Below are 26,365 nucleotides of genomic sequence, written 5' to 3'. Positions count from 1 at the left end.
TTGCAGTCAAATAGTAGCTTTTATTTGTAGCTGCTACCAGTATTATGATCTACATGCAGTTTTTTTTGTGTGTAAAAACTACTTGTGTACTTGTTAAAGACCAACGCATATTTCCGGATATTATCAAGGTGCAACGCAAGGTGCAATTAGGTAACTTGTTTTAAAATGTATTTAATAGTTGTTTTGTTTTATCTTTGAATAAATGGTGTATTCTTACATTGAATATGTACCTCATGCTCCAGTTAGCCAGTTATAACAAACAACATTTTGTTATATGAAAAGAACCATGTTTCCCTTGATAGCATGACCGAACTCCCTGTGATAAAGTACTGCAGTTGTCCACTAAAATTCGTGATTTATTCTAGTACTGTACCTTGGCCTTGCAAAAATATCATTAAAATAATATTTGCTTTTATCCGGTGCATTTCATTCATTCTTTTGCTACGACATGTCTCATCTCAACAAACTGATGTGAAAACCAAAATTTTCCATTCAATTCAGAAATTTGGCCGCTAACAGAACCTACTTGTTTATAGACTTAACCGACTTATTAGGAGATGTCTTGTTGAGTAAAATCATCTCGCTTCATGGACAGATCATTTTCATGAGCATTAAGTTATTTTCCCCTCAAATGTGTTTATTTGTTAAAAAAGCTTTAATCTTTTTTGTACCAAATAGGTGACAATTGTGATGGACATTTTGTACTTCATGAGGAGAGATGTGAAGTGAAGTCTTACACAGGAATGTTCAATATAAGTGTTTAACGTGACCTGTGATCTGTGACCTTGGTTGAAGTTGTTTTTGGACACATGTAAGGTGTTGAATAATCACTTAAGGTTATCACTTCCTTCTCTGGGAACTATTTCCTTAAGTGTGGGAGGGAATAAATTAGTAACTATCAGAGTGAAAACACACCCACAGAGACAGATAAATACCATGGTTTTCTCCTAAGACGCTGAGTCTTCACTTTGTAACAGACCTGCGTGTTGCTCCATGAATGCTCCTCTTGTACAAGCTTAAAACCTTGTTTGAACTTTGAGCTGACTCCGATCTCCTTCCTCCAGTTCTAAATTATTGCAGAATTATCTGCTTTGCATGTTTAAAAAAAGGTCAAATGAAAACATGACATAAACATTTCATTAGTTAGCTCACGGGACGGCGTTATGCCGGGATAAGTTGACTCAGTATCCGGTCGGGCTCGGGTTCGTGGTCAAAGGTCGACGTTAATGATGGTCTAAGTGTACCTCATCATCACCTCACTGCCTCCAGGACCTATTCATCATCAACGACGTCATCATCGTCATCATCGTCATCATCGACATCATCATCATCATCATTATCATCTTCGTCACATACAGAGTCACCGACATCATCAAGAGCTGCATCACTATCTCGAGTCTCTAACTAATCATGTCTGAGCCCGTGGCCAGATGAGATAGAGCTGCCTTTCCCTGAACTGTGTGTGTGTGCGCACGCGCATGCGTGCGTGTGCGCGTGTGTATCGGCTGCGAAGCCGTAATGGAGAGAAGAGGAGGAGGAACATTGATGGATGTGTCTGGTCACTGATGGAGGGTGTCTCTGGTATGAAAGGGAGATGGAGGGAGGGAGGAAGATTGAAAGAGAGGAAGAGAGTGCATGAATGGAAGGAAGAAATGGGAGAAGGGGCAGGAGGTTAGAGGGAAGTAAACAGAGGGGAAGAGAGGAGAGAACAGGCAACATGATATTGATACAAATGGAAGGAAGGAGAGGAAGCTGGCATAGTTAAGTATGCGAGTGTTTGTGTGCGATCGCATTAACAACGGCCTGAAACATACACACCCTTATTGGAACACGTATGTACATTGTGTGTGTATGTGTTTGTGTGTGTATGCACCTACATACACATACGGTTACAATATCCAGTGTCCATGACCAGCATACACTGGATAAAGCCTTAGCTGCAACTGCAGGAACTCTTGACACCACTTTTCATTTGCAAGACTTCTAATTGGTCAATTGCATACCCCTCATGCTCAATCAGCTGTTGCCTAGCAACTGCAGTCCGGGGGAGCAGTATAGGAGAGTGAAGGGGAAACAAGGGCTGGGCCAAAAGTGAGAGGAGAGCAAAAGAGAGGTGTGGGTGATGCTGGAGGTCGGGGGTAATTTAGTGTGTTTTGTCAGAGAGAAAGAGCGAAAGTAACATATACAGAGAGGTGAATAGTGGGAGGGAAGGGACAGAGAGACAGAGAGAGAGAGAGAGAGAGAGAGAGAGAGAGAGAGAGAGAGAGAGAGAGAGAGAGAGAGAGAGAGAGAGAGACAGAGAGAGAGAGAGAGAGATTCACACAGCTCATAGAGATGGAGAGAAAGTAGAAAGGAGGTAAATATTGCCACCCAATTCCATTTTCGACAGATCCACTTGAACAGGCTCAGCCATGCACAACCACATGTCCAATTTACCAGCAAGAGTGTCAACAAACACAGCACCTCTGAAGCAGTCCTTAGAGTGCTTTCCTGCATGATTCACCGATAACGCTGTCAGCTTACACGTAGCGTACAATGTTGTCCCTCGCAAGGCAAATACCAGTGCGTTGCCAAAGCATGGCAAGACACACTGGGTCAATATTCTTCACAAAAATGATGAAATCTTGTGTAAACTGAGACCTGAGGTATCCAGGTCGCCCCCATCTATCTCTCGCAAGATAGATGGAGGCAGTGATCTGTGCAAAAAGAAACAAAACGCAAAAAACAAAACACAACAAACATGAAAATGCTTTCAAACTTTTGCTTAACAGGTTAGGTTGTTGAAGAGCTGAAGAGGTAAAAATCACTGACTGCAAGACGAGAGCAACTAAATCTCATTTTAAATATAGAAAACTGCCCTGATGTTGATCCCCACTTCGATTGGGTAGATTTTATGTCCAGCATTAATGATGCCTCTCACAATCCTGCCTGGAGCCAGGTAGAACTAATTTAGTACTTAAACTGTCTCAGCTGATGTCTGCGCTTGGTGCCCACAACCGTGCTCTCTTTCTCTCAGATGATTGTCTGTATAAAGGTATGATGAACAAACAAAGAGAGATTGTGTTAGTTGGTTCACCTGCAGAGAAAATTATCTCAACTCATTGGAAACCTCATCATTCCCTCCCCTTCTGACATCGGAAAGGTCGCACCCTGATGTTGCATACCTGGAGTTTTCCACTGCATAAATCAGTGACACTATTACATTTGAAAATGAACAGAGTCCAAACTCTTGTGAAACACATATCCACTAAGCAATGTTGTCTCTTAACATATATTAATCTTATATTCAATTTGTGTCTTAAATTTGTGTAAGGATTATTTGCTTCTTCTCCTTTAGCTCCTCCTGTTTTTACACATGAGAACATACTCAACTCCCAATTTCATCAGTTCATAATGCAGCACTCTTTATGTAGGTTGAGGTTTTTTGTCCTGTCCCTCTGGACTAAAGTCGTGACTCTCCTTGCTGGAACATGTAAAAACGGGCGAGACTATAAACAGAACTCTGTATTCCCAAGGGAAAACTTGTGACACACTTACTTACGCCAAGGTCTGAGGCACCACGCTACTCTGTGCCCACCACAGAGGGTAAGGGTGGAGCTATGCTCAATATGTGAAGTGGCTTTGACAAAAAAAAAAAAACCTGATTGCAAAAAGAGTCTAATACACGTTTTTCTACTCCAAAGTAGTAATCTAGATTTGGAGAGTCGTTAACAATGTAGAACCACATGCTTTAAATTCACCACAATACAAGAACTTGATGCGCTCTGATAACACAACACATGCAGTAACAATACCTAACTATAACCCTAACAATGCCTAAACTATTCTTTTGGAATAGCAATTTCTCAGATGCTCACGCAGCCATTCAAATCACTGAGAATGTGTGCACTCTGTGTAGCCTTCGCTTTTGTTCTCCCCCCCCAGTCCTTCTTCCCTCCAGAGGTGGTCGATGAGAAAAGGCCTAGGTAGGTGGTGGTTATCCCTTAATGACCCAGTTTACTTTGAAAAGGTATTGATCTCGGCCAGCGCTTTACTCCACGCTAACAAAGGAGCCTCAAAGTCCATCTTAGCGCCATCTCAGCATGGTCATGTGCCGCATGGATAATGCGGCACATGCTATTGTTCTTTAGCCTCCAGCTTTAATACTTTATGATTCTCAGTTCTTGTCATGTGACATCTTTTTTTTTTTTTTTCTGTCATCGGGAACATGACTGGTCCGGGATAAATCATGTGTAATTCAATTTCCGACGTTGTTTAATCCACCCAGATCTGAGATAAAACGCATTTATTCGCCGTCTATGTTTTATTTCCCATAAGACTACAACATTGAGAATGAAGAGCCGACTGGATTTAATGAAATGTAAACAGGACTATCCTTTTCCGCATGCACTCTCAGAGCAGGCTGATAGTGAAACAGGAGCATCGTGTCCTTCAGATGGCATTCACACAATCAACAGTTGACTGCAGTGGGGAACGTGTGTGAGAGTGCAGGAGGAGGGGGGAGCGACAACATCGTGGGCAGGTGATCGTGAGTGTCTGTGTGTGTGTGTGTGTGTGTGTGTGTGGAGGTGGAAAACTGCAGTGTAAAAAGGATCACAAGGGTGTCTGCATTTTAGGGCAAAAAACGCTGCAGGTCACACATGATTTATATTCCTGATGACTATTTTTCCGACGCAATCACTAGGTTCAGTTTACGGCACGTATATCAAGATGCAGTAACTTGAAACTTGTTTGAGATCGGTCACTCAACACAGGAAGCACTCTGTCATCTTTATTTTCTGTTAAAACACCAACACCTCATTCCAGCGTCCACATTGTCATATTCAAAAGGGTGCCTTGCAGCGATGTAATTTGTGAATTGGTGAGTGGTGTTGTAGGAGATTGATAGATTTTTAAGTATTTCCTCACGGCGGGTGGCCATCGGCTGTAGCCTTTGCGTTGTGTTTAGGTGCAATTTCTTGGTGGAAACAAAGGTGCCCTGAGGCTATGCAACAGTTAGCCCTTCTCACCACTTGTGCTTTCAATGTTGGTTTGGTTTGTCTGGGCCTTGAGGCAGAATAAATTTTTTTTTAAAAAACTAAATTTCGTCAACCAGAAACTTTAATGTAAGGCACACGAAAGTTTCAGTAAAATTAACATCGGCTAAGCTCTTTAATATGATCCCACACGTGCGCTTACAGCATGGCTGACCTCGACCCGCATAGAATCCCAGAGGAGCGGTGAGGACATTCACTGTCAGCCACACTCATCTGTCTGACTGGAGGAACTTTGCTGGCACATGTCTCCCTCCCTCCAGCCACACTCTCCCCAGTTCACCCTCCCGACAAGTGATCCTGGCCGGGGCCGAGGACATGGCTCCCTTTGAAGAGGTAACACAGAATTGGAAAATTGATAGAGCAGGAGATGGTGAATTGAGAGAAAAAGGATGGTGTGAGAAAAAGAAACGCTGAGATGAAGTAAAGAGAGAAGGGGGGGGCGAGAGGAAAGAAATGTGGGAAGGAGAAGGCGGAATGTTTCAGGTCAGCCTGAGTCTTGTCCACCGGTATTGCTGTCACAAGCTTGTTTTTCGATTTTCTCTGCTTTTTCAGTGCTCTCCCAGGAGTGCGCGCGGGCCAAATGAGGAGAAGCGTGAGAGGGATAGCGCAAGGTGGGAGCCGGAGGTATGGAATGAGAAAGGGGTCTGCAAATAGAAAAGAGGCTGGTAACACAATTCTGATAGAGAGGCGTCTCGGAAGGGGACAACAAGGAGTGAAACGGATAGGTGACAACGGCGGAAGAGCAAGAGAGAGCGACAGTTTCCAAAGTAAGCAAATTGACAAGGTGAGGGAAAGAAAACACAATAAATAAAAGAGAGGAGATTGAATGTGAGAAAACCTCATGCCTGGGGGAACGGCACAGTGTGTTAACGGGTCTGTGAGAGGAGAATCACCAGTACAGACCAGTGAGAGGAAGAAGATGGATGGAAAAGATAGGGGGGAGACAGGTTAGTCTTACATCTAAGCCTGACAATGGATGACCCAACTGTGTCTACTTTAATCTTATGCTGAACTCTACAGAAATGATCGCGTTAGGCAGTAGCACTGTTAACAGTAGCTGATTGGTGCCAACAGTGACTAATAAAAGGTGGTATCAAGATAAATTACACAAAGATAGTGTCTGCTTTCAAGTTCTGATGAAATTATTAATAAGAATAACAACAGATGCAAAAACTGTCCTTCTCATCTGTTCCCTACAATGGTTCCCCCCCTATTCTTTTAACGTGTTTTCCCCATCCTATGACAATATTGTGTGTAAATATTATGAGAACAGATGGTGTTTCACAGCCTATCAGCAAGAGAAATCACAATGTAATCTGAGTTTTTGCCACATTCGATGTATTCAAAGGCCGAAATAAAAAACATGGCAACCTCATCTCTGACCGTAAGATTAATGTTGAGGCCATCATTCCACCTCGTAAAGAGAAATGGTTCCGCGTTAAAGTCATACGTCGGCTTGTTAGCGCAGTGATGTATTTGGAACAGATGAGTGCATTGTCAAAGCGCTGAGGGAAACCTCTGTGAGAGCTCCTAAACATCTGCACGGAAATATGCGTGCACGAGTATGTGTCATTATCAGTCTTTGATAATCAGCCCAGCGGATGTGTCTCTAGATGTTTTAAAATATTCTCTGCATGTGTTGCCATCCTGAAGTGGGTTCCCTAACCCGCTATTTTTGTCTCACGGATCAACAGTGCCGCGCTCGTGTTATGGATGTCAGAAACCATGGCCGTTGCCATGGTGATGCCACACTGCAATATTCTTTTTGCAGCCCGCCCGCCAATGCTTGCAGCAGCTTCCAAGCCGAGGAAAAAAAAAAAGAAAAAAAAAACGACAGAGGAAGGGAGGGGAAAGGAAGAGGAGACAAGAGGACAGACTAGAGTAGAGGGGGTCTGCGGCAGGATCCACCAGAATGCTAATGATCCTTTCTCGACGGTTTGTCCTTCATTATGCAGGAGACAATGCCCAGGACAACAAGAGAGGGCGTTAATGTGTACATAAACACACAGGCGATACGTACAAAAACATATCCGTGCATGAGTGGGCACATACGGGCTGGAACATACACACAAGGTCACATTCACTAACACATGCCTATACACGGCGCGACAAACACAAAAAATGAACAACTGAGTCAAACACGCTCTCACATGCTTCAATACACATGTGGGCATCGACACTGCAACATGTGTCAGTACTGCAGGGCTTAATCTGATGGCAACCAGCAGTCTGCCTGCACACCATTAACAAATGCTCAATTATTAACGAGCCACAAAATGGATCTAATTGCTCACTGCCGCCCGACGTCTCCACCAGCATTCCCAGGACGTTCCTGGAGCAGCCGGAGTTGTTCCTGCTCTCAATAAGCTTTCTGGGAGAAAAAAAAAAAAGTCTCTGATATGCAGAATGTAGTTTGAGGATTCAGGGGTCGGACCAGTGTAGAGAATCGTGGAAGAAGTGCCGTCGTCATTGCGATCTTGGTCGAGATGCCTTTAATGTTATCTGATTTTTTTATTGAATTCATCACATAAGGTTGTGTGTGCAGCTCTGTGCAGTGCAGACTGAAGAGCAGATCAGAGGCCAGGCTTGGTTTGAAGAGGTTGGGGACAATGTCAAGGTTATGAGTCATTTCTGTCGAAGGCATATCATCTACATACTGTAATTAAAATGAGACTCGGGGGGTCACTCTCCCCTCATTTTAGAGACTCAGAGACTTAACTCCCTGTGTGATCTCTAGTCCTTCTTTGCTTTTATTTGGGAGGGTATTAAATCAGTCAACTTTTATGAAGTATTCCACAAGGATCCATTGTCAGCCTCTTCACAGTTTCATCTTCTTGCTAATGCTAATAAAGGATGCAAAGGGGGATGCCCTAGTTTTGCTAATGGTAGCTCATTAAGCTTAGCTTGCTGGATTTGGAGCAGCGGGTTTACCCCTGGTGACGCAGAATATTGACTTTGTCCACATTTCCACTGGGGAAAACTTGATTCTTCAGCATGAGTGGGACCATTTCACCCAAAATCTAAACCACAGCCAGTTATCCACTCACAATATTTAGATGTACCTCTATCTCTGACCACTACAGGGCATAGATATGAGTACCCACTTCACTATACCAGAGTACATTTCTCTGCTAAGCACACACTTGCATCGATGATCCCTCCTGAGTGTCATCTCACTTTATGAGCATTTGACCAAAAAAAAAGCAACAACCGTCGATGTAAACAATGTGTGAGTACCCTTGTTGCTCGTGAGTCAAGAAGGAAACCCCCCTGTGTGACGGTTTGAACAACGGCGGAGTAGCGAGCACTGTGACAGTTCAATAACACCACGTTGTCATACCGCATACCCTTGGGTAGAGCAGGTAGATACAGCTCTGTGAACCCAAGGCCAATGTTATTCCCAGGTCTCTACGGTGGGGAAAGGAAATGCAATGGTTGGAGGAGGGGATGTTCTGACAAAGACACAGAGTGAGGGAGAGATGGAAAGAAAAAACACAACAGAGAAAGGGAATTCACAGGGGAGGAATGGCCAAGCATGATGTGAGAGCTCACAGGAAACTGAGTAACTAATGGTCTTTCTCCTTGCCCCAATTACAGTTAGTCAGTCAAGGCTAGGACGTACTGGCTCCTGAGCTCCCACAATGGTCCTGTTCTCCACCCCCCAAGTGGACGTTCAGCGTAAAATTCAAATGGTGTTAAAAAAACATTTGCTTGGGGCAGAGAGGAAATCAAATATGATCTAAGACAGTTCGACCAATTTGGTGCCTTGCCTTGCTGCAGAAACTGATCCAGGGTTAGGGCTGGTCTGCAGGTAATCTCACTATATTAATAGGATTTATAGCGATACACAATATATATCTCAATATTCTGACAGCTCCTCAAAAGCACTTCATGGATACTAGGACTTGGCAAAAAAACCCAAAACATAATAAATGGGTAAAGGGTAAAAAATGATAACACTTTAGTGTAAGGAAGCCTTAAAACCAGAAACAGACAACACGATATAACAAAATCCAGATCTAAGCCAGTATATAGTCTCAACATGATTTCAATATGTTGCCCAACCCTAATCAAGGTTCAACTTTTAAGACTTGGACTTGTATTTATGTAGCACTTCTCTGGTCTACCGGCCTGCAACACTTGCAACATTCACCCTTTCAAAGGCACATTCACACGCTGATGAAACAGCCATCTGGAGCCATTTTTGTTCAGCATCTTGCCCACGGACACTTCAACATGCAGCTGCAGCTGGGGATCAAACCACCGACCCTCTGATTGGTGGACAACCCGCTCTACCTCCTGAGCCACAGCCGCTCCGATAGCCTCATCTTGTGTGCAGCAGCCTGGTGCAGAAATGAACCATGAGGTTGTGTTATTTGATGCAGTGATAATGTCAGTCGGAACAAGGCCTAATTTTGTTTATTACCACAAACACTGTGTAGGTGCATAGTGTTATTCCATTTTCCCTTGCAACTCTCTCCTCCTATTTGGGTTGCCTTCTGGTTTCTGGTCCCACCTGACACGCCTGGAGGCCAGGCGCAGAGGAGCCCCAGGCTGCCTGTCCCCCAGCTGATCCCCAAGGGTCCACTGCTGCTGGTGCTGGAAATCTGGCAGGCTGGGCAGGCATGTGGAGCTGCTGCTTCAGCCCAGGCATGCAGATCCACGACCCCAGGGGGGAAGCAAACTTCTACACTGAGTGGTTGATATATTCACAACACTCCCCTGGCCGGGGGCTTAGAGTCTGAAAATACTCCATGAGGACCCGACTGCACACACTGACAACATTCACAAATGAATATGTTAAGCAAGGCTTTGCTACACCCTTTGGGCAGGCTTAAATATATAAGTGGCTATCATCACAAAGGAAATAAGGCTTTGTCTAGAGTTGTACAAATGTGCTAAGTATACCTTCAGAGCACGCCGAAAGGAGCACAAGAATGTAAATAAGTCTGGCAAGATATCACGCATCTCTATGCTAGTTTCTTCCTCGGAGATCCCCCATAGGGATCGCTTCATCAAGGACTAAGACAGAAAATTATATAAATAAATAAATAAGAAAGGCTGACCTGCTCCCAGCACTCTTGGAAAATCATTCACAGGATTTTTATTAATTGAAGACATTAAAAAGTCAAAACTGGGTGCAAGACAATGTCAGCCACCCTTCCATCCTCAGCAAGACCTGAGGAGCATGAAAATCAATAAAATACGACCAAAAAAAGTCTCCATGAAAATCCACCATTGGACCTTGCCTGTCAATGCAATGGCCCTCTGACAACCTCTTTATTAGAAGTGTCACCAACCAATGTTGTCAATTAAATTGGACTTGGTGGTGAGAACAGTCTCATGACAGACTGTTCTCACTACCAAGTCCAAGCACAGACGGCTTCAATAACAACTCATTAGAAAGAAATTTCCACTAAGCACTATCCATGTTCTGCGGTCTTCTCTTCAAAGATTTTTTAATAATTTTGTCGTTATCTGAATGCACCCAAAGACACAGACATGTCCGATAAACTATGGCCTTTAAAGGTGGCGTCAGATAACTCGTAATTGCCAGCCTTGTCTTGGAATTTTCTCGCCTCACTAGGATTTTTGGTTTCACATACAGACGACAGACCTTCATTAATACACTGAGACGTAACGAACCACAGCTGCAGTGCACCTCATTACAAAAAATTCAGAGTCACACATAGATACAGGACCCGTCCCAAATGTACCATATCCCTCACTGCACCGGCTCTATTACCCATTTTGCCATTACACTGCATTAGTTGCCCTCAGCCTAATGTGAGCCCATCTTTTTGTGTAACAACTTAATAGATTGAGGAATGAATCAGTGCCGCAGCCTCTTATGTTTAACCAGTGGAACACTGAACCATCTTTTTAACGGCATGAGCTGATGTTCTCAAAGCCATTTTAATATATGCAGCTCGAAATCTTCCTGACTCAAGCGTTTAATCTAGCGTCTTTAAGCAGTCTGCTGGACAACACTGGTGTTACGATCTACTGAAAGACGGATGAATGGTGATGCCATACTGCATACTATTTTATACTTGGGAAAAATGACACATACAACTCAATAGGGCAATTTCTCCAAACCTACTAAATCCTCCAAGAAAATAAGCATGCAGCTCTGCCCTGCTAATTCACAGTCTGCATTCCATAATACCACTGACAGTTACATACTAACATGTCATGCCCAACCCCAAACGCACTTCACACACCATCAACCCCTGGTGCCAAAGCTACAGTATGTTCACTTTAGCCAATTGGGCACACAGCTCGAATAGTTAAGCACCAATCCCAAAAGATTCTGAATATACTCTAACCAATCACAGCAGAGCAGAGTTCATTTCTACTCCACACCACGCCACCTCTCCAGCAAGGAGGAAGTCATGCCAAGTGCCTCTTTTCCAGCGGGCCTTGCCAATGTCTCACATCCAAGCTGGCAGATGTCCGGCCATGGGATGAGCACAGGAGGCAGTGATGGCTCACATCCTGACCCAAAAATAACAGGCACAACAAAGATGCTTGCACTACAGCCCAAGGCGGACATTTTGTTTGCCTAAACCCCAAATTGACAGGCATTCTTAGCAAGAATCTGTGTCACTGGGGATCTCCCAGTGCAGGCAAATCATGTTATATCAGCATGAACAAAAAAATATGCGCAATAAGACAAGATGTGGAAAACAACAACATCAAAATGCACACCGACCTCCAAGCTGTACTCTTCCACGGTCCTTTTAAGTGGGTCCACAATCTGCCAGCAAATGAGGATGCATAAGTCGATTAGCAGCATCCCGCCAACGATAATCAACAACTTCTGGTCCTTGATGATCTGGAGGGGAAAAAGAAGATGAGATGCTTGTATTAGGCCAAAGCACACACCTGCTAATGTTATGTAATGGTATGTGTGTCTGTGGAGCCATTTTAAACAACATTTCTTATTGATCACTGTAATTATGTGATTCTCATCCCATCTCAGGACCCAGAGCCCTGCTGGTTTCATTTTAACCATCTAATCAGGGGCTGATTACAATGCATTTAGCTGCAATTAACCACCCACTGAGATAGGAAACCAGCCAAACTGTGAGTCCAAGAGACCAAGACCTGGTACACTGTTTGACACTGTGGCACACGTAGTGTATTTCCCCTTTGGCCCAGGGCTGAGAATCACTTTTGGACATTCAGTTCTGTCAATACTGTGCCACCAACATGTCGATTTTGTTGCCTCATGGCAAGAGAAGTTGGAAAAAGATCTACCAAACAAGAGCCAAAGCTGTAAACCACAAAAGATCCTCTTTTGTACCATGAACTTTAGAGGGATGAAAGCCATGACCTGTTTGTGATCTTTATTTATTATAGCGTTTGACTGGCTGGAACGGCACATCAAACGAAAGGTCAGGGAACACAGGCCGGGCCGTGTTTGGAGAGTATCACACAGCCCAGATGCAGCGCAGCGGTCTCGCACGGGTCTCCATCCGCCGGTGGGCTCAGGATGAGATGTGTGAGGGGATTGTTTTTTGATCTGGTGTCTTTTGATGTTGTTGGCACTGAACAAATATAGGCGAGCAAATAGAAACGCTGCAATGCTTCAGTGCAGTTTGGAGGGTGGTGAGAAGCAGAGCAGTTCAAATGGCTGCTTCGAAGCCAATGAAATCTTTTTGACAAGATTGATAACAATAAAAAAAAATCCCTATATATAAAGTGGTAACTCTACCAATTTTATATATTACAGTGTGTGTACAGGTCTTGGGTGTGCTACTATATATGTGAACAAGTAGTATAAAGCCTTTTATGGCTCTAGAGAACGCTGCAACTAATCTGACAAATTACCTCCAGTGATGTTGCAGTGTGGTTAACGTAGGCACCAGTATTCCAATCTTATAACACTGTAGCACTCATTATAGACGGTTCAAAACCAAATGATCCAAACTGACAAATATGTCCTTTTCTTAATTCCGCACATTCTTCTTTCTTTTCAAAATTAGGCGCCCACACTACCCACAATGCAACGTAGCCACTGGGTGACATCTCTGGAGGCAATTTATCAGATTACATGTAGCTTCTTCTGGAGTCACAAAAGGCTTGATACTGCTTTTGTCACATATGCAGTGGTACTCCATAAGACCTGAACACACACTTCAATGTGTAAAAGTGGCGGAGTTAAACTTTGAATGAAACACATTTTAGTTTAGATGACGGCTAAAACTTATTTGCAAAAGTTGCAATAAAGACATGCAAGACGTGTCGTGTTTCAGGGAATTTAGAGGAAAGTACACCACCATCTGTTGAACTGTGAAATGTTACTCTGCCAACTGAGTCTGCTAGACAAAACTACTTACTGGCGCTAAATTACCTGAAGTGTTAAGTAGTGTTTTCTTTCCCCCAGTATTATTGGCACTCTGACGTATCAGTTGGGCTCTAGTGTCTTCATGTTTCTGGTGAAGACGTAACTTTCAGACAACCTTAATCATTATGTATGTGTGTGTGTTATGTGTGTGCTCTTTAGCCTGCCCTTTGTGTGTGTGTGTGTGTGTGTGTGTGTGTGTGTGCATCAACCAATATTTGACTAAGAAGTCCTCAGTAAATTATCGAGATAGGAAGACTGACAAGTAGCTGCCTGTGGGTGAGCGTTTTGTCTAAAGGGTGATTTTCTTTCCAAGCGTGTATGTTTATCTGTGTCTGTGGTGTGTGCTTGTGTGTATTTGGAGAAGGAGGACATTGATTGACAGTGCCCCCCCCACCCTGCACACGCACACACATGCTGTCTTTGGCACTGAGCTATTTAAGAAGTGAAGGAGTGCCAGCCGCAGCCCACCGAGTGGAACCCTTATCGAACACACCCCTGATTTACAACCTGTGCTCTCCCTAGTGTACAGGAAGAGCGATGGAGGGAAGGCTGGGGGCGGGGGCGGGGGCGGGGGGGTGGGGGTGGGGGTAGATGAGGGATGCGGTTCCAGCCCCACCGTTCGAAAAAAGGATGGCTAGACACTTGTGCTTTTCCCTCCCCTGACATTGGCTGACAGAGATTTCAGGGCACCAACAGCAACTATCGCTCAACTGAAGCCAATGCACCTGCACTCAATCAGGGTGAAGGAAGTTGTGTTTGTGTGTGTGTGTGTGTGTGTGTGTGTGTGTGTGTGTGTGTGTGTCAGTGCCCTGCAAGCAGCCCTTGAACCAACAGAGAATACATCTTGCGGTTTAAGTGCTGATAGTTGTTTCATTTGCTTTTGTCTCGATTGGAACGGTAAGAAGTTGGGACATACACTATACTGCCAAAAGTTTTCACTCACCCATCAAAATAATCGATATCAGGTGTTCCAATCACTATCATGGCCACAGGTGTATAAAAGCAAGCACCTTGGCATGCAGACTGTTTATACAAACATTTGTGAAGGAATGGGTCACTCTTCCATGGCCGCCACTGGACTCTAGAGCAGTGGAGACGCGTTCTTTGGAGTGACAAATCGCGTTTCTCCATCTGGCAATCTGATGGACAAGTCTGGGTTTGGTGGTTGCCAGGAGAACAGTACTTGTCTGACTGTATTGTGCCAAGCGTAAAGTTTGGTGGTGGGAGGATTATGGTGTAGGGTTGTTTTTCAGGAGCTGGGCTTGGCCCCTTAGTTCCAGTGAAAGGAACTCTGACAATTCCATGCAATTCCGTGCTCCCAACTTTGTAGGAACAGTTTGGCGACGGCCCCTTCCTGTTCCAACATGACTGTGCACCAGCGCACAGAGCAAGGTCCATAAAGACATGGATGAGAGAGTTTGGTGTGGATGAACTTGACTGGCTTGCACAGAGTCCTGACCTCAACTCGATAGAACACCTTTGGGATGAATTAGAGCGGAGTCTGAGAGCCAGGCCTTCCCATCCAACATCAGTGTGTGACCTCATAAACGTATTTCTGGAAGAATGGTCAAAAATTCCCATACACATACTCCTAATCCTTGTGGAAAGCCTTCCCAGAAGAGTTGAAGCTGTTATAGCTGTAAAGAGTGGACCGACGTCATATCAAACCCTATGGATTAAGAATGGGATGTTCATCTGCAGGTCAAGGTAGGTGAGCGAATACTTTTGGCAATATAGTACGTAGCTTTTTTAAAATTATTGACGATTCACCCCTTTCCTATTGCCAGTGAAAATTTTCCATTTTTAAAGTCAAATTTGTCATGTTCGACGTCACAATCAGGAAAACAGGGAGCGGTAGAAAGCAGCCTGGAGGCCGGGGACATGTTATGGTGGTTACTTTTTAAATAGCTTTACTTCTGTCTCGTTCAAACTCAATGCCAGCTGAACGAAATTCAAGTGCTGCATGAACAGAACAGATGGAAAACTATTTACCCGCCACCATCCGTAACTTCAACGTGCGTCACAGCACTGTGCTGGAAAAAGGAACAAAAAAAGGCACAGGCTGAAGAAGAGCTCGGTCACAGCTCTTTGCCTTTTAACCTGTAATCTAAATTCTCCTTATCTTCATCTTTCCTCTGCCCTCTTTTTCACAGCTTTCTCTTCACAGTGTCCAACCTATTTTTTTTTTTTTCCATTTGTGCAACTTGGTTTGTCTCGTCCCTCTCTCTGCCCTGCTTCGCCTTCCTCCTTCTGTCTCTCCATCCTCCCTTCTGTCACTACTTCCCCACATCCCTCCAACCTCTCTAACTCTTTGATCCATCCCTCTTTCCTCCCTCTCGTCCTGCTCTCTTTCTCTGGCAGGCCACCCACACTTCCTCCAATATGCAAGAGGGTGAGAGAGAGTGAGAGAGAGAGAGAGAGAGAGAGAGACGGAGGGAAAGAGTGACAAAGAGAGCAAGATCTATAAATACAAAAAGGCCGAGCATAGTTACAACATTCAGTGAGCTCGGCACCACTTTATGTAAGTAGGCCAGTGAAACAGATTGTGTCAGATGTTTAAAAAGCCATTTGTATTTCTGAATCTTTTTTTTTTTTTTTTTCTCAGAGAAGATTCTAAAAGCAGGTGCCAGGGGCTGCCAGTCTTTCAGAGTGTTTGTTGAAAAGCATGAGTGTGAATACAATCACCCACACACCAGTGTTGGGCTTTTTAAAAGGCATGTGCAAGCTTCATGGATGAGACTGTCAAGTCTGGATGTTTTAATGGAGACTCCTGTGTTTTTTATGAACTGGCAGTTATTCTATCCAACAGATGTACACGGTGTGATAAGAAATAAAAGGTTCCTCTGGGCCGGATTCAACCAGAAAGGATCGCATGAAATGTGCCTGTAATGGCTGTTCACAAGGACAGATTTAGCTCATTTTTTTTTCTAAAAATGTTAAAACAAACCTAAAATAAAAGGGGTCATTTTGAGGAAATTGCAAGAATTTGAAGGTAGCTCCAAATGATAGGGGGTATCATAACCCCTAACTGCTACTACACCCTTTACTGTAGCTGTCTGTCTGTAGCAACTAGCTGCTGTTAGCAAGTAGCTCAGCTAATCATTGAGCTAATCATTGAGCTAAGTGGATCACTGCAAGCAACGGAGCTCAGTCACCTCACAGTGAACCTGGCTGGACACCGGGCTCGGACTGAACCGAGACTGTGAGGCAGACGGAGGTCAATTTGGGGACAGGGGACACAATACAACGGTGATTTTTCTTTAACAGTGTTTCCAGGGACAAGAAGACACAGCAGGCAGGGCCAGGAAAGGCATGAAGTGGCAGACGGGACCAAGAGAGGTATCAGCAGCGGGTTATAAGGGCGCGTAGAGCCGGAATATTTTCATGTCTTACTCTGTGAATTGAGGATTTATTTGGACCAAACCAGAGGTGATTGCTTAAGTTCGTCTCAGTTCAGCAAAAAGAGAGAAACTTGAATTCAGAAGGTTTATGGTTGTATTTTTGTGTTACGTAATGGAAATGTGTGTGAAAGTATTTCCTTCATTGACATTTTGTGAGCTATATTTAGTTCAATTATTGGACTATGCAGCAAACTCCCTGTTCTTACATCTTCCATCTGAAACTAAAGGGGGCTATTGGACTATCAGCTCTTGCGGTACCAAGTGGTATTAGTGAACTTCAATAGACATCTCTGCAACACAGGAAAATTCAGGCAGTATCTTACAAACTGTCCCTTTAAAGCTGATTAGACAAAAAGGCACATAAAGCGCTGGTGTTTCATAACTGAACAATCAAATGTTTGTTTGTTTTTTTTAGCAGATCCTGCATACCCGGAAATGACATTTTAATCATTCTTATATTCATCATAAAATAGTAACACATTTTCATTACCTTCTTCTTCATCTTGACATTTTTGAAGATGGCGTGCACCCTCCAGGTCTTCGCAAACATGGCGCCGAAAGCGGTTGTGTATCCGACAATGAGGATCCACGTCCGGACCTTTCAGAACAACAGGGACACGCGGATTAAGTGCCGTGTTTCAAAACGGCGATCAAGGCTCAAACATCTGATCTGACGGGTATTTGCATTTTTTCCTTGAGAAGTTAATTCAAAATAGCAATTCTAAAAATAAGAAGCTGTCAGATTTATTTCCCGTCTCTTAAGTGTTGAGCTCCGGGAGAACGTCCTGGACCATGGAAGCTGTCACACTCCTGAGAGCATTTCATCTTAACGAGAGACAAAATGTAGAACCTTTCTCACTGCTTCAGCACAGAGGACAAGGCTGACATGTTTTAAAAGCTTAGAATTTGAATATAGACTGTGACGTCCTAAAATAGCCACAGAGAGCTTCTGTATACAGAATACAGTGTCTGAGGGCTCCATGTGATCCACATGTTTGTTTTTTATGTGTACACCAGTGTGTGACCATTCACACCATCTGCACTCGTCCATTTACACCTGGCTCTTTTCACGTGTCATTCTCCAGCACATCTTGAAAGCAATAAGGCAGGGACAAAGCACAGGGTAAAGAAGACAACGATCGCCCCCCCCCCCCAAAAAAACCCCAAAACAATTACTCTGTCTATTCTCAAGGAGACCAGCACGTATTGATTGGAGGTGAATGGATCAACCTCTATGCTCCCTTGCTGAAGAACCTCGTCTGCAGTGACAAGCTCTGTTTCGGCTCTGCTGCAGCGCTTCGGCCAGGTGAATGGCAGCTCGAGACGTGCCCTGCCTTTCATTTACTCTGATGTGTGTGTGCGTGTGTGTGTCTGGGTGGGGTGGTATCTCAGTGGAAGCTGGTTATCGCTGTAATCAAAACTCTTTAATTAATCCAGCATCTACATAGTCACACGGTAATGCTACCTGGGGGGGGAGATGCTTAATGTGCCCTATGCTGGCTCGGGACCCAGAGAGAGAGAGAGAGATTCAATCAGTTTTCACTTCCTGTTGGTGTCACATAGTGCACTTGATTAGCGTTTCAGCAGCAGTCTCAACATTTAAGCCCATTCCAAATATTTAAATTAAGAAAATAGCAGTGAATATCCATGATGAGTCAATTAGTCCATTATTCAACTGAAAGAAAACGAATCGTCGACTCCACCAATTTCACACACTGAAGTGTGTTTACAGGTCTTAGGGAGCACGACGGTAGTATAAAGCCTTTTATGGCTCCAGAGGATGCTGTATGTATTCTGATTAATCGCCTCTGGTGATGTCACTCAATGGTTAAGTTGAATTGTGGGTAATGGAGGTGACATGTTCTGAAACGGAAGAAGAATGAGTGGAACAAAAAAAGGCGATATCTCTGATTCTGATGTATTGATTTTGATCATTTCATTTCAAACTAGTCCATAATGAGTCCAGCAGCGTTACAGGAGAGCAAATTCACATGAGTGGACCGCTTTTCGAAACACGGCACCGCATTTACACACAACGCAGTTACCCGTTAATCATTTTAGTAATCTTTCAAGCGAAAATGTTACATTTCTGCTAGTTTGAACTTCTCATATGTGAAGATTTGCTGCTTTTCTTTGTCATTAATGATAGTAAACGAGGCATCTTCAGGTTTTGAACTGTGGGTTGGGCAAAAGAAGTCATCTGAATATGTCGTTTTGCGTTCTAGGCAATTGTTATCTATCTACTTATAGGTCTACTTATAGACTGATAAGTCTACTTATAGATTGATAAGATTAATTGCGAAACGGATCGGCAGATACATCAAAAATGAAAATAACGATTAGCTGCAGCTCTTTCCATAACCACATCTGACCCCAACCTCTATTCATCGTTTATGTATTAGTAAAATGTGTTGAGTGAACTCACAGTGCAAAGGGTCTCAAACTCTTTGTCAGAGACGAAACCCCCATCCAGGCCAAACAGGAAAATAGAGGCGTAAGAGAGCATGCCTCCAAGGATGATCAGGTTGTTCATGTAGGGACTAGACATCTTGATGAGCCTGAAGGAAACACAAGAATAAGAGTGGGTCCTATTCATCAAAAAATGTTACAGTGTGGAGGAGAGTGAACTGTGAAAAATAACACTCTACCTGCAGACAGTTAAAGGTTAGTAATCATTGCTCATGCTTTGTCGTTCTTTTATTCAAATACCATTCAATCTCCCCTGATTCTTCCCGTCCTTGACTCATTCCCCTCTACCTTCTCCCTCAACACCAACCCCTCATTTACTTTCCCGTTTATCTGTTTCACCTTCACTAGCTATCCTTCATCTAATCCCCGCCACTATCCCCCTGCTCTAAAGGATGTCGGGATGCTTCAAAAAGCTGACCTGTGGTTGCGGTTCTTGATGTTGAAGAACAGGAAGGCCCCCGCCATCAGCATGCCCAGTATGGTGATGGTGGACAGGATGCTGTAGAGGGGCACGTTGATGTGGCGCCGCTGCAGGCGAACAAATGTGCGATCCTTGGGTGGCTCCACACCTGAGAACAGAAAGGTGTGACAGACAAAAGAAAAGGTTTCTCTCAAATTGAGTGAGCCTCAAACATAATGTAACACTGAAACTTCCCACACTGATGTCATCTGCAGGGTATATTACAGTATCCTGCCTGAAATGACTGTAATGCAGCTCAACAACAGTGAGGTTTCTCTCTCACTTTGACAGCTTAACCGGTCCCCTGCAAATTCTTTTTCACTTCAGCCACAAAATAGTGACACTGCAGCAGACGTCCAGTCATTTGAGACCCATTTCCTCGTCCTCGGTTTCCCAGAGGTGAGCGCGAGGCTCTCTTTGCGCCACAGTCAAGTTATTGTGGTTAGACACTGCACTTTCTTATCTTTTCCTCTATTTTTCTCCCGCCCAGTGTGCGCCGATCGATCGCAATGGCATCATCTTACACATCTCCACTTACTGTGGTCAGGGATGTGGAAACAAGCGTCTTAGATGGTGCCGTCCCAGAGTCTCTGTACGTGGGGCAAGGCCGTGAAGATGGAAGAAGAGTGGGACGGTGGTGGTGGGGAGAATAGCCAGGGGGATCGAACAAATTACAAAGTATGTCAACACAAGCGAACGCGGGAGGGGTGAAAAATGGACTGGTAAATAATTTAGCTGAGAGAGGACAGTGCAGAGTGGTAAAGGAGAGTGGCGAGTCCCCACATTGGGTGGTGCTGGGTGGTGCTGGTGGCGGTGTCTGAGAGTGCCTGAGTACTTCTGTGCGCTGGAGGGAGTTTGGGTTCAAGTGAGCAGGTGGACAGGAGCGCTCAGGTGGTAAGTGGTAAATGGTCCTTTAACGTATATATAAACACTCACGTGGATGCATCAGGAGACCTTTTTCCTCTTCAGTGGTTTTCACCACTGCATCACTGCGCACACAAGACGCACAAAACCGAAGACGTACACACACATAAGCAGTCGTCCTCTTACCTTGGAACCTTATGGAGTTGTTGATGAGATCCAGCACATCGGCAATCGCGTTGTACTCTCCTACCTTCACTTCCTGGCCCTCTGTTGAATAACACACACACAGACACACACACATATATATGTTAACATTAGAATAAATGCAAGGACTTAAACTGGCTGCTAGACGGCTGCACCCCTTTATCTTCACCCCCCCGGGCTGGTTTCACACTTTCAAAGCAATTAAATCCGCTGCATGAAATAGTTTTAAATTAGACTGATAAGTTTACACCATACTAGCGGCCCTGTGAGATAATGCTTTGTTATTAAATGTTAATGGAAGCATACCAACTTGGTCACAATAATCATGTCATGACAGTCTGTTGATGTTTAGCAGGTTAGCTAACATTCGCTACGCTGAGGCTGCTGGCATAGTCATAAGCTCTGCTTTAATTTGGTCATGAACCAAAGCATCTGACTAACTGCAATTTTCAGATGTGATGACAATGATGCATCACCACCACCTGATCCCTTGAGCCACTCACATAGCTGAAAAACTGAATTATGTGTGGTGTTATGGCAAACAGCCCAGCATTGCTCTTTGTGGTTAGACAAGTTTTCAAGTTTTCTATCTCATTTCTCTGGTGGGTTTTATGAAATCTTTCAGGTTGCCAACTTCATTATGCAATAAAGTGCTGAAGTAATAGTTGGTTGATACAAAGCAGGTTAAAGGGTTTATAAAATGCAGCATTGGTGATCCTTATTTGGAGAAAGGAGAGTCTTGAAGAGAACAAATAAATCTAATTCAAGCACTAATTGGACACAGTAAAGAAATGATCGCGCTTCAAGCTGTACGGTCTGGCACAGAGTTGCAACCTCACAGAGACATTTTAAATCACAGAATTTTTGGCAAACACATTAGTAATATAACAACAAAATGCCGCTAACATAAAAGTACTCAGTAAGATTATCTTATAAAGACCTCTGTTGGTAGCTTTTCGATGCAGTTTCAACCAGGAAGCAGTCTTCCTGATTTTTTTTCCCTCTCAATTATCAGTTTATTTCACCTCAAGGAGATCTAAATGGCACAGAAGAGCAGATATCACAGGAACCAGCTGCGATGCGAACAGGCAAAAACATACAAATGCAGCAAAACCAGACTTTAATAGCGCACTAAAATAATCCCCAACTGACGCAGAAGGGAACAGCAAATAAGTGCAATTGCAACCTGTGTATTTATATTGTAATACACATTGTCTTTAGTGTTTTGTGGATGGAGTCAAAGGGGTGTAAACTGCCGTAGACCCCAGCCTGTAAACACCACTGTCTCTGTGGAGTTCTGCTCAAACCTCTACATAGCTATTTCAGGATTTAGTGTTTTCTATTTTAGCAACAACTATAGGTCCCTCAGGTGTAATATCTGGAGGAAGCATGACCTTGTCAGACAAACCTGGGCCTTCACTCTCCTTCTCTCATAAAGATTACTCACTTAAAGTGTACACCAGGGAGAGGAGAAGAAAGGAGGGGGAAGGGAAGAGACGACGGATTATTTTGATTTTTTTTTTTCTTTTCTCTTTTTTTTTTGGTAAGCACTACAAACAACCTGCAATTTTGTCTGGTTTGTGCGCGCAAATCTCCCTCTGTTTCTCCCTGTTATCACTCTTAGAGCCCCATTGAACTCCTCAGCGGCATTGTCCTTGACTAGGAAAATGACAGATAACATCAGCTATTGCGGCATCACAGGGCACCGCCGTCCCCTCATCCCTCCCCTCCTCTCCCCTCCTCTCCTCTCCTCTCCCCTCCTCTCCCCTCCTCTCCTCTCCTCTCCATGAATCACCTCATTTGATCTCCAATTCTGGCATCAAAGCATCAGCAAGTGTTGAAAAATGTTCCACGGACTGTACGTGACAATTGCGGAACAGTGAGTTTTATGTGCATACGCGATCAGGATTTGTGTTTCTCGAAGTTGGCGATGCTGAACGAGGATCAATAACGATGTTTCCCTCGACCACGTCCTTTGTTAGGATCTAAACAGCAGAAGGGATTGTATATCAGCGCTCTTCCTTTGAGATGCTAAAATACTATCCCAGCACTCTGTCCCCACAGGGAATATTGATGGCTGCGGCAAGCTGGTAAAGCTCTACCTGTCATTCAGCCTGTGCAACATTTTTAATGCCCTTTTGTTTCATTAGATGCTTTCAACGAAAGTACAGTTTGTGGTGAATTTGTTAATTGGCCATGAGACAACTTTGAACTTCCCTGACATGTGAGATACGAATGAGACTTAACAAGACTTAAGGGAGATGGATAGTGATATTCTATATTTTTTTACGGCCAAAAAGAATCAATGCCACCTGCCTTTAGGACATGTGCCTAAGCCTGATATTGCTTATTCCTGTGTGCAGTGAAGCGACATTGGTGAACAAAATCTGTAAAAACACAAATATGAGCCACAGCACTGCACTGAGTGACATGTTTCTTTGTCATTATGATCACTGGCATCATAGTTTATTTTTAACCAATCCCGTCCTGCTGCTGTAAATACCCAATAGCGCGCTGAATAACTGAAAATAGTCTGCAATTAACATTTATTTATTTATTTCTGTCTGAGCGATGTTTGTTAAAAACTACAATGCCATCATATTTGATGAAGTTTCCCCGTCTTTCATGAAGTGTTTTTTCGGTGAAACGTTTTCTAAATGTCTGTATCTTCAATGGGAATGAATGGGCTCTGTGCTGACAGCCATAACAGTTATATGTAACACCACCATTTCCACCGTTACCGATAACAACAAGCACGTCCATCGGGATCTGGGGAGCATTAGGGAGCTCCACAGCGGGTGAGCAGGGTCACCAGTGTGGCTGTTACCTTTTCTTAGTGTGAATGTCATCACTAAATGTATAGTAAAGGCTGAAGTCCTCAATATGAAGATTGGCTTCCGTCAATGTGATGCAGTCATATATTGCTTTTGTCTTTTATTGTTTTTTTTTTTTATTTCTAGATACGGTTTATTATTATTTTCCACATGACAATGGAACATAAGTTATACGGCCAAGGTTTTTTTTGTTTGTTTGTTTGTTTTTTTTTTAAATCTTATCCTGCGAGGAAACAACAACTGTCAATTGCAAGCACTGGACCTAAAAAATATCTCGTTAATATCGTGGTTTAGCTTCCAAACAGTGGTTGCTGGTCTTCCTGTGGTCTAGATGAAGGTACAAAGACAGCAATTTAAATCACACATTAACAATATGATGAGAAAATGCAATACAAGCCAAATATAAAGATCAGAAAACAAGTTTTCTCTTTCTCAGTGTTGTTCGTTCAGTCGTAATTCTCAAAACTGTTTCACTGGACATGCCTAGAAAAAAAAAAAAAAAAAAATGAAGAATATGTATTTGATATTTCTCTGACACACCTGCAATTCAAACAGAGAATTGATTTGATTTGTCCTCTTTTGGAGAAGAGACTCAAATCAAAGTGGTAATTGCCGGGTCTGATTTACAATAAATCTCTTTTATCGCGCCGAATCCCGGGTATCTTTTATCATGCGTACTCGGACCCACCTCTGCAGCAGTCTTTGTGTAAATGTGATTAAATCAATTTGGAGTTCTTGTCCACGATGCTGGCATTAGCTTGTCTTTGATCGAGTTATAATTATATTTTGTTTTATGTCAGATCAGTGAAATTCTCACATGGAGGAGAAAGAAATAAAAAATAAATAAAATAAAAACGCTGCTTCATTGAGAGGCATTAGCGGTGCAGTTCGATTATATCCTTGTGAGCTATTTAACTTGAAAGGACTGTGAGAGGACTATTGCCTGGAGGTAAACTGACAGCAGGGAGGGTGTTGCTAGTTCAAATTCCTGCACAAGATGATAGAAAGGCAGGAAATTAATTCTTACTTGAGGGGTGTTGTAGACAGTAAATCCAACCGCTTTATCTCTTAAGATCCAAAACATCTTAACCTTTTGCCCGCACATTTCACAACCTCACCTTGCTGATATATATATTATTGAAAGGCCATGTTTCCTTATCTACCAGGCCTTGTATTTTGTTGATTTAAAATCTGCACTCAGAGGGACGGCGACTGCGATCAAGACCTCTGGTAGCAAGCTATCTCGTATCCCCATGAGAGAAAGCGAGAATAAGAGCCATTGAGGCCCCTGACTAAGAACACCTGACAGGGTAAAATGGAGGATCAGAGGCTGAGGACAGATGATAGGGTCATGTTGGGGATCAGTGCCTTTTGAAATATTCAAGCTGGGGCTGTCCCTCCTCTCTCCTCTCCAACCAGCTCAGGCTCTCCACGTGTCAAAAGGGTGAGAAATTCAAGATCCCTGACAAGTGAGGAAGAAGTGATGGAGTGAGGGTTAAGGAGGGATGGAGGAGATATAATAAATCTAGGAGGAGATAGTGAGATATCGCTGTGACACGGGGGAGGATTTGGTTGAGGGGAGAGTGTGTTCGAGGCGCGGCGGACAAGCAGCTCAGCTCGGGGAGGAGGAAAGAGAGACAAACTGTGTAGCAATGGTTTAAGGATGAGGCGTTCGTGTCATTTTTCTGAACATCTCTGTACCCTGAAGCACTTTCCTCCAGTCTCTATTTGACCACTCTCTATTCATTCACACTTTTGTGACTGCATTCTGTCCCGGTTAGTGCTCCTCCTGCTGTTTGGTTTTATTCTTGCAGGTGACCTCCAGGTAGAGACGAGAGGGTCATCAGACGCAACGCTGTATTGACGTGCACCCATTGTATGTCCTCATATCTAAGGTGTTTAAAACGGCTCCTCCATCAGTACACAGCGGCATTTAGAATGGTTGTGTATCCTGATAAGTCTTTATATGCAAAGTATGGAGGAAGTGGATCTAGTCACGATTATGGCAGATGAGGTTTAAATGTAAGTGGTCCTCAGCAAGCTAGTGTCATGTGAACTGTGTCTTTGACATACAAATATTGAAAGCAAGACATACATATACTAAAGGAGAATACTTGTGAACAGCAGAGAAACAAATTTAGCCTTTCATTTAAGTATTTTTTATTGTTATTTGCATTTTATTTACTCTTTTTAAATGTCTTACATGCAAGGAAAGGCCTTATTTTAATGTTGGACAATAATTCATTTACCTGTTAATATTTCTCCTGCTGGATGAGAACCCATTTGTTGCTTCACTAATTGAAGAAATGTTAAAACATTAATAAAAGTATTGCCAGAACTTTTTTGAGTGTGCCGTTGATGTACATTATTGTCCTGCAATGCACAGAGGAAGAGAGAAGTCACGTTCAGCTGTAAATAAATAAAATAAGATGTGTGTGTGAATGATAACTCGTGAAACAAAATGAATCTGTTAAGTCTTTGGGAAATCATTTTTCTTCCTCTTGTGTAATTGCTAGTTTCGTTTCATTCACAGCTTGATTAATGCCTGTTTGAACACATTCTTTATTGTCACTGTAGAACAGTAAATAGCACCGATCACTAGTCTTTTAACTGTAAAAGCAGCAGATTATGATATATGGTATAAAGTACCTACTGTGTACAATTACCATCTAAAAGGGAATTGGGAGTCATTATCTTTTTTTTTGCTACTCTATACACATGTCCATGCATAACTAAAAACTCTT

At 43.3% G+C, this 26,365-nt stretch overlaps 1 protein-coding gene across 4 annotated transcripts in view; it reads right to left on the bottom strand.

Annotated features, from left to right (window-relative positions):
* gabbr2 (gamma-aminobutyric acid (GABA) B receptor, 2) overlaps positions 1-26,365 on the bottom strand; it is a 197,073-nt gene that overhangs the window by 41,677 nt on the left and 129,031 nt on the right. For all 4 annotated transcript variants that reach the window (XM_037093801.1, XM_037093800.1, XM_037093799.1 and 1 more), the window contains 5 exons: positions 20,770-20,850; positions 19,678-19,828; positions 19,216-19,348; positions 17,281-17,388; positions 11,752-11,874 (listed from right to left, as the gene is read on the bottom strand). In XM_037093801.1, the coding sequence (XP_036949696.1) occupies positions 11,752-11,874; positions 17,281-17,388; positions 19,216-19,348; positions 19,678-19,828; positions 20,770-20,850 (596 nt within the window). The remainder of the gene's footprint in view (positions 1-11,751; positions 11,875-17,280; positions 17,389-19,215; positions 19,349-19,677; positions 19,829-20,769; positions 20,851-26,365) is intronic.

This window comes from Acanthopagrus latus, chromosome 3 (assembly GCF_904848185.1).
Source record: "Acanthopagrus latus isolate v.2019 chromosome 3, fAcaLat1.1, whole genome shotgun sequence".
NCBI lineage: Eukaryota > Metazoa > Chordata > Actinopteri > Spariformes > Sparidae > Acanthopagrus > Acanthopagrus latus.
The sequence above is the reverse complement of the archived record's forward strand: the minus strand, read 5'-3'. Positions and strand labels throughout refer to the sequence as shown.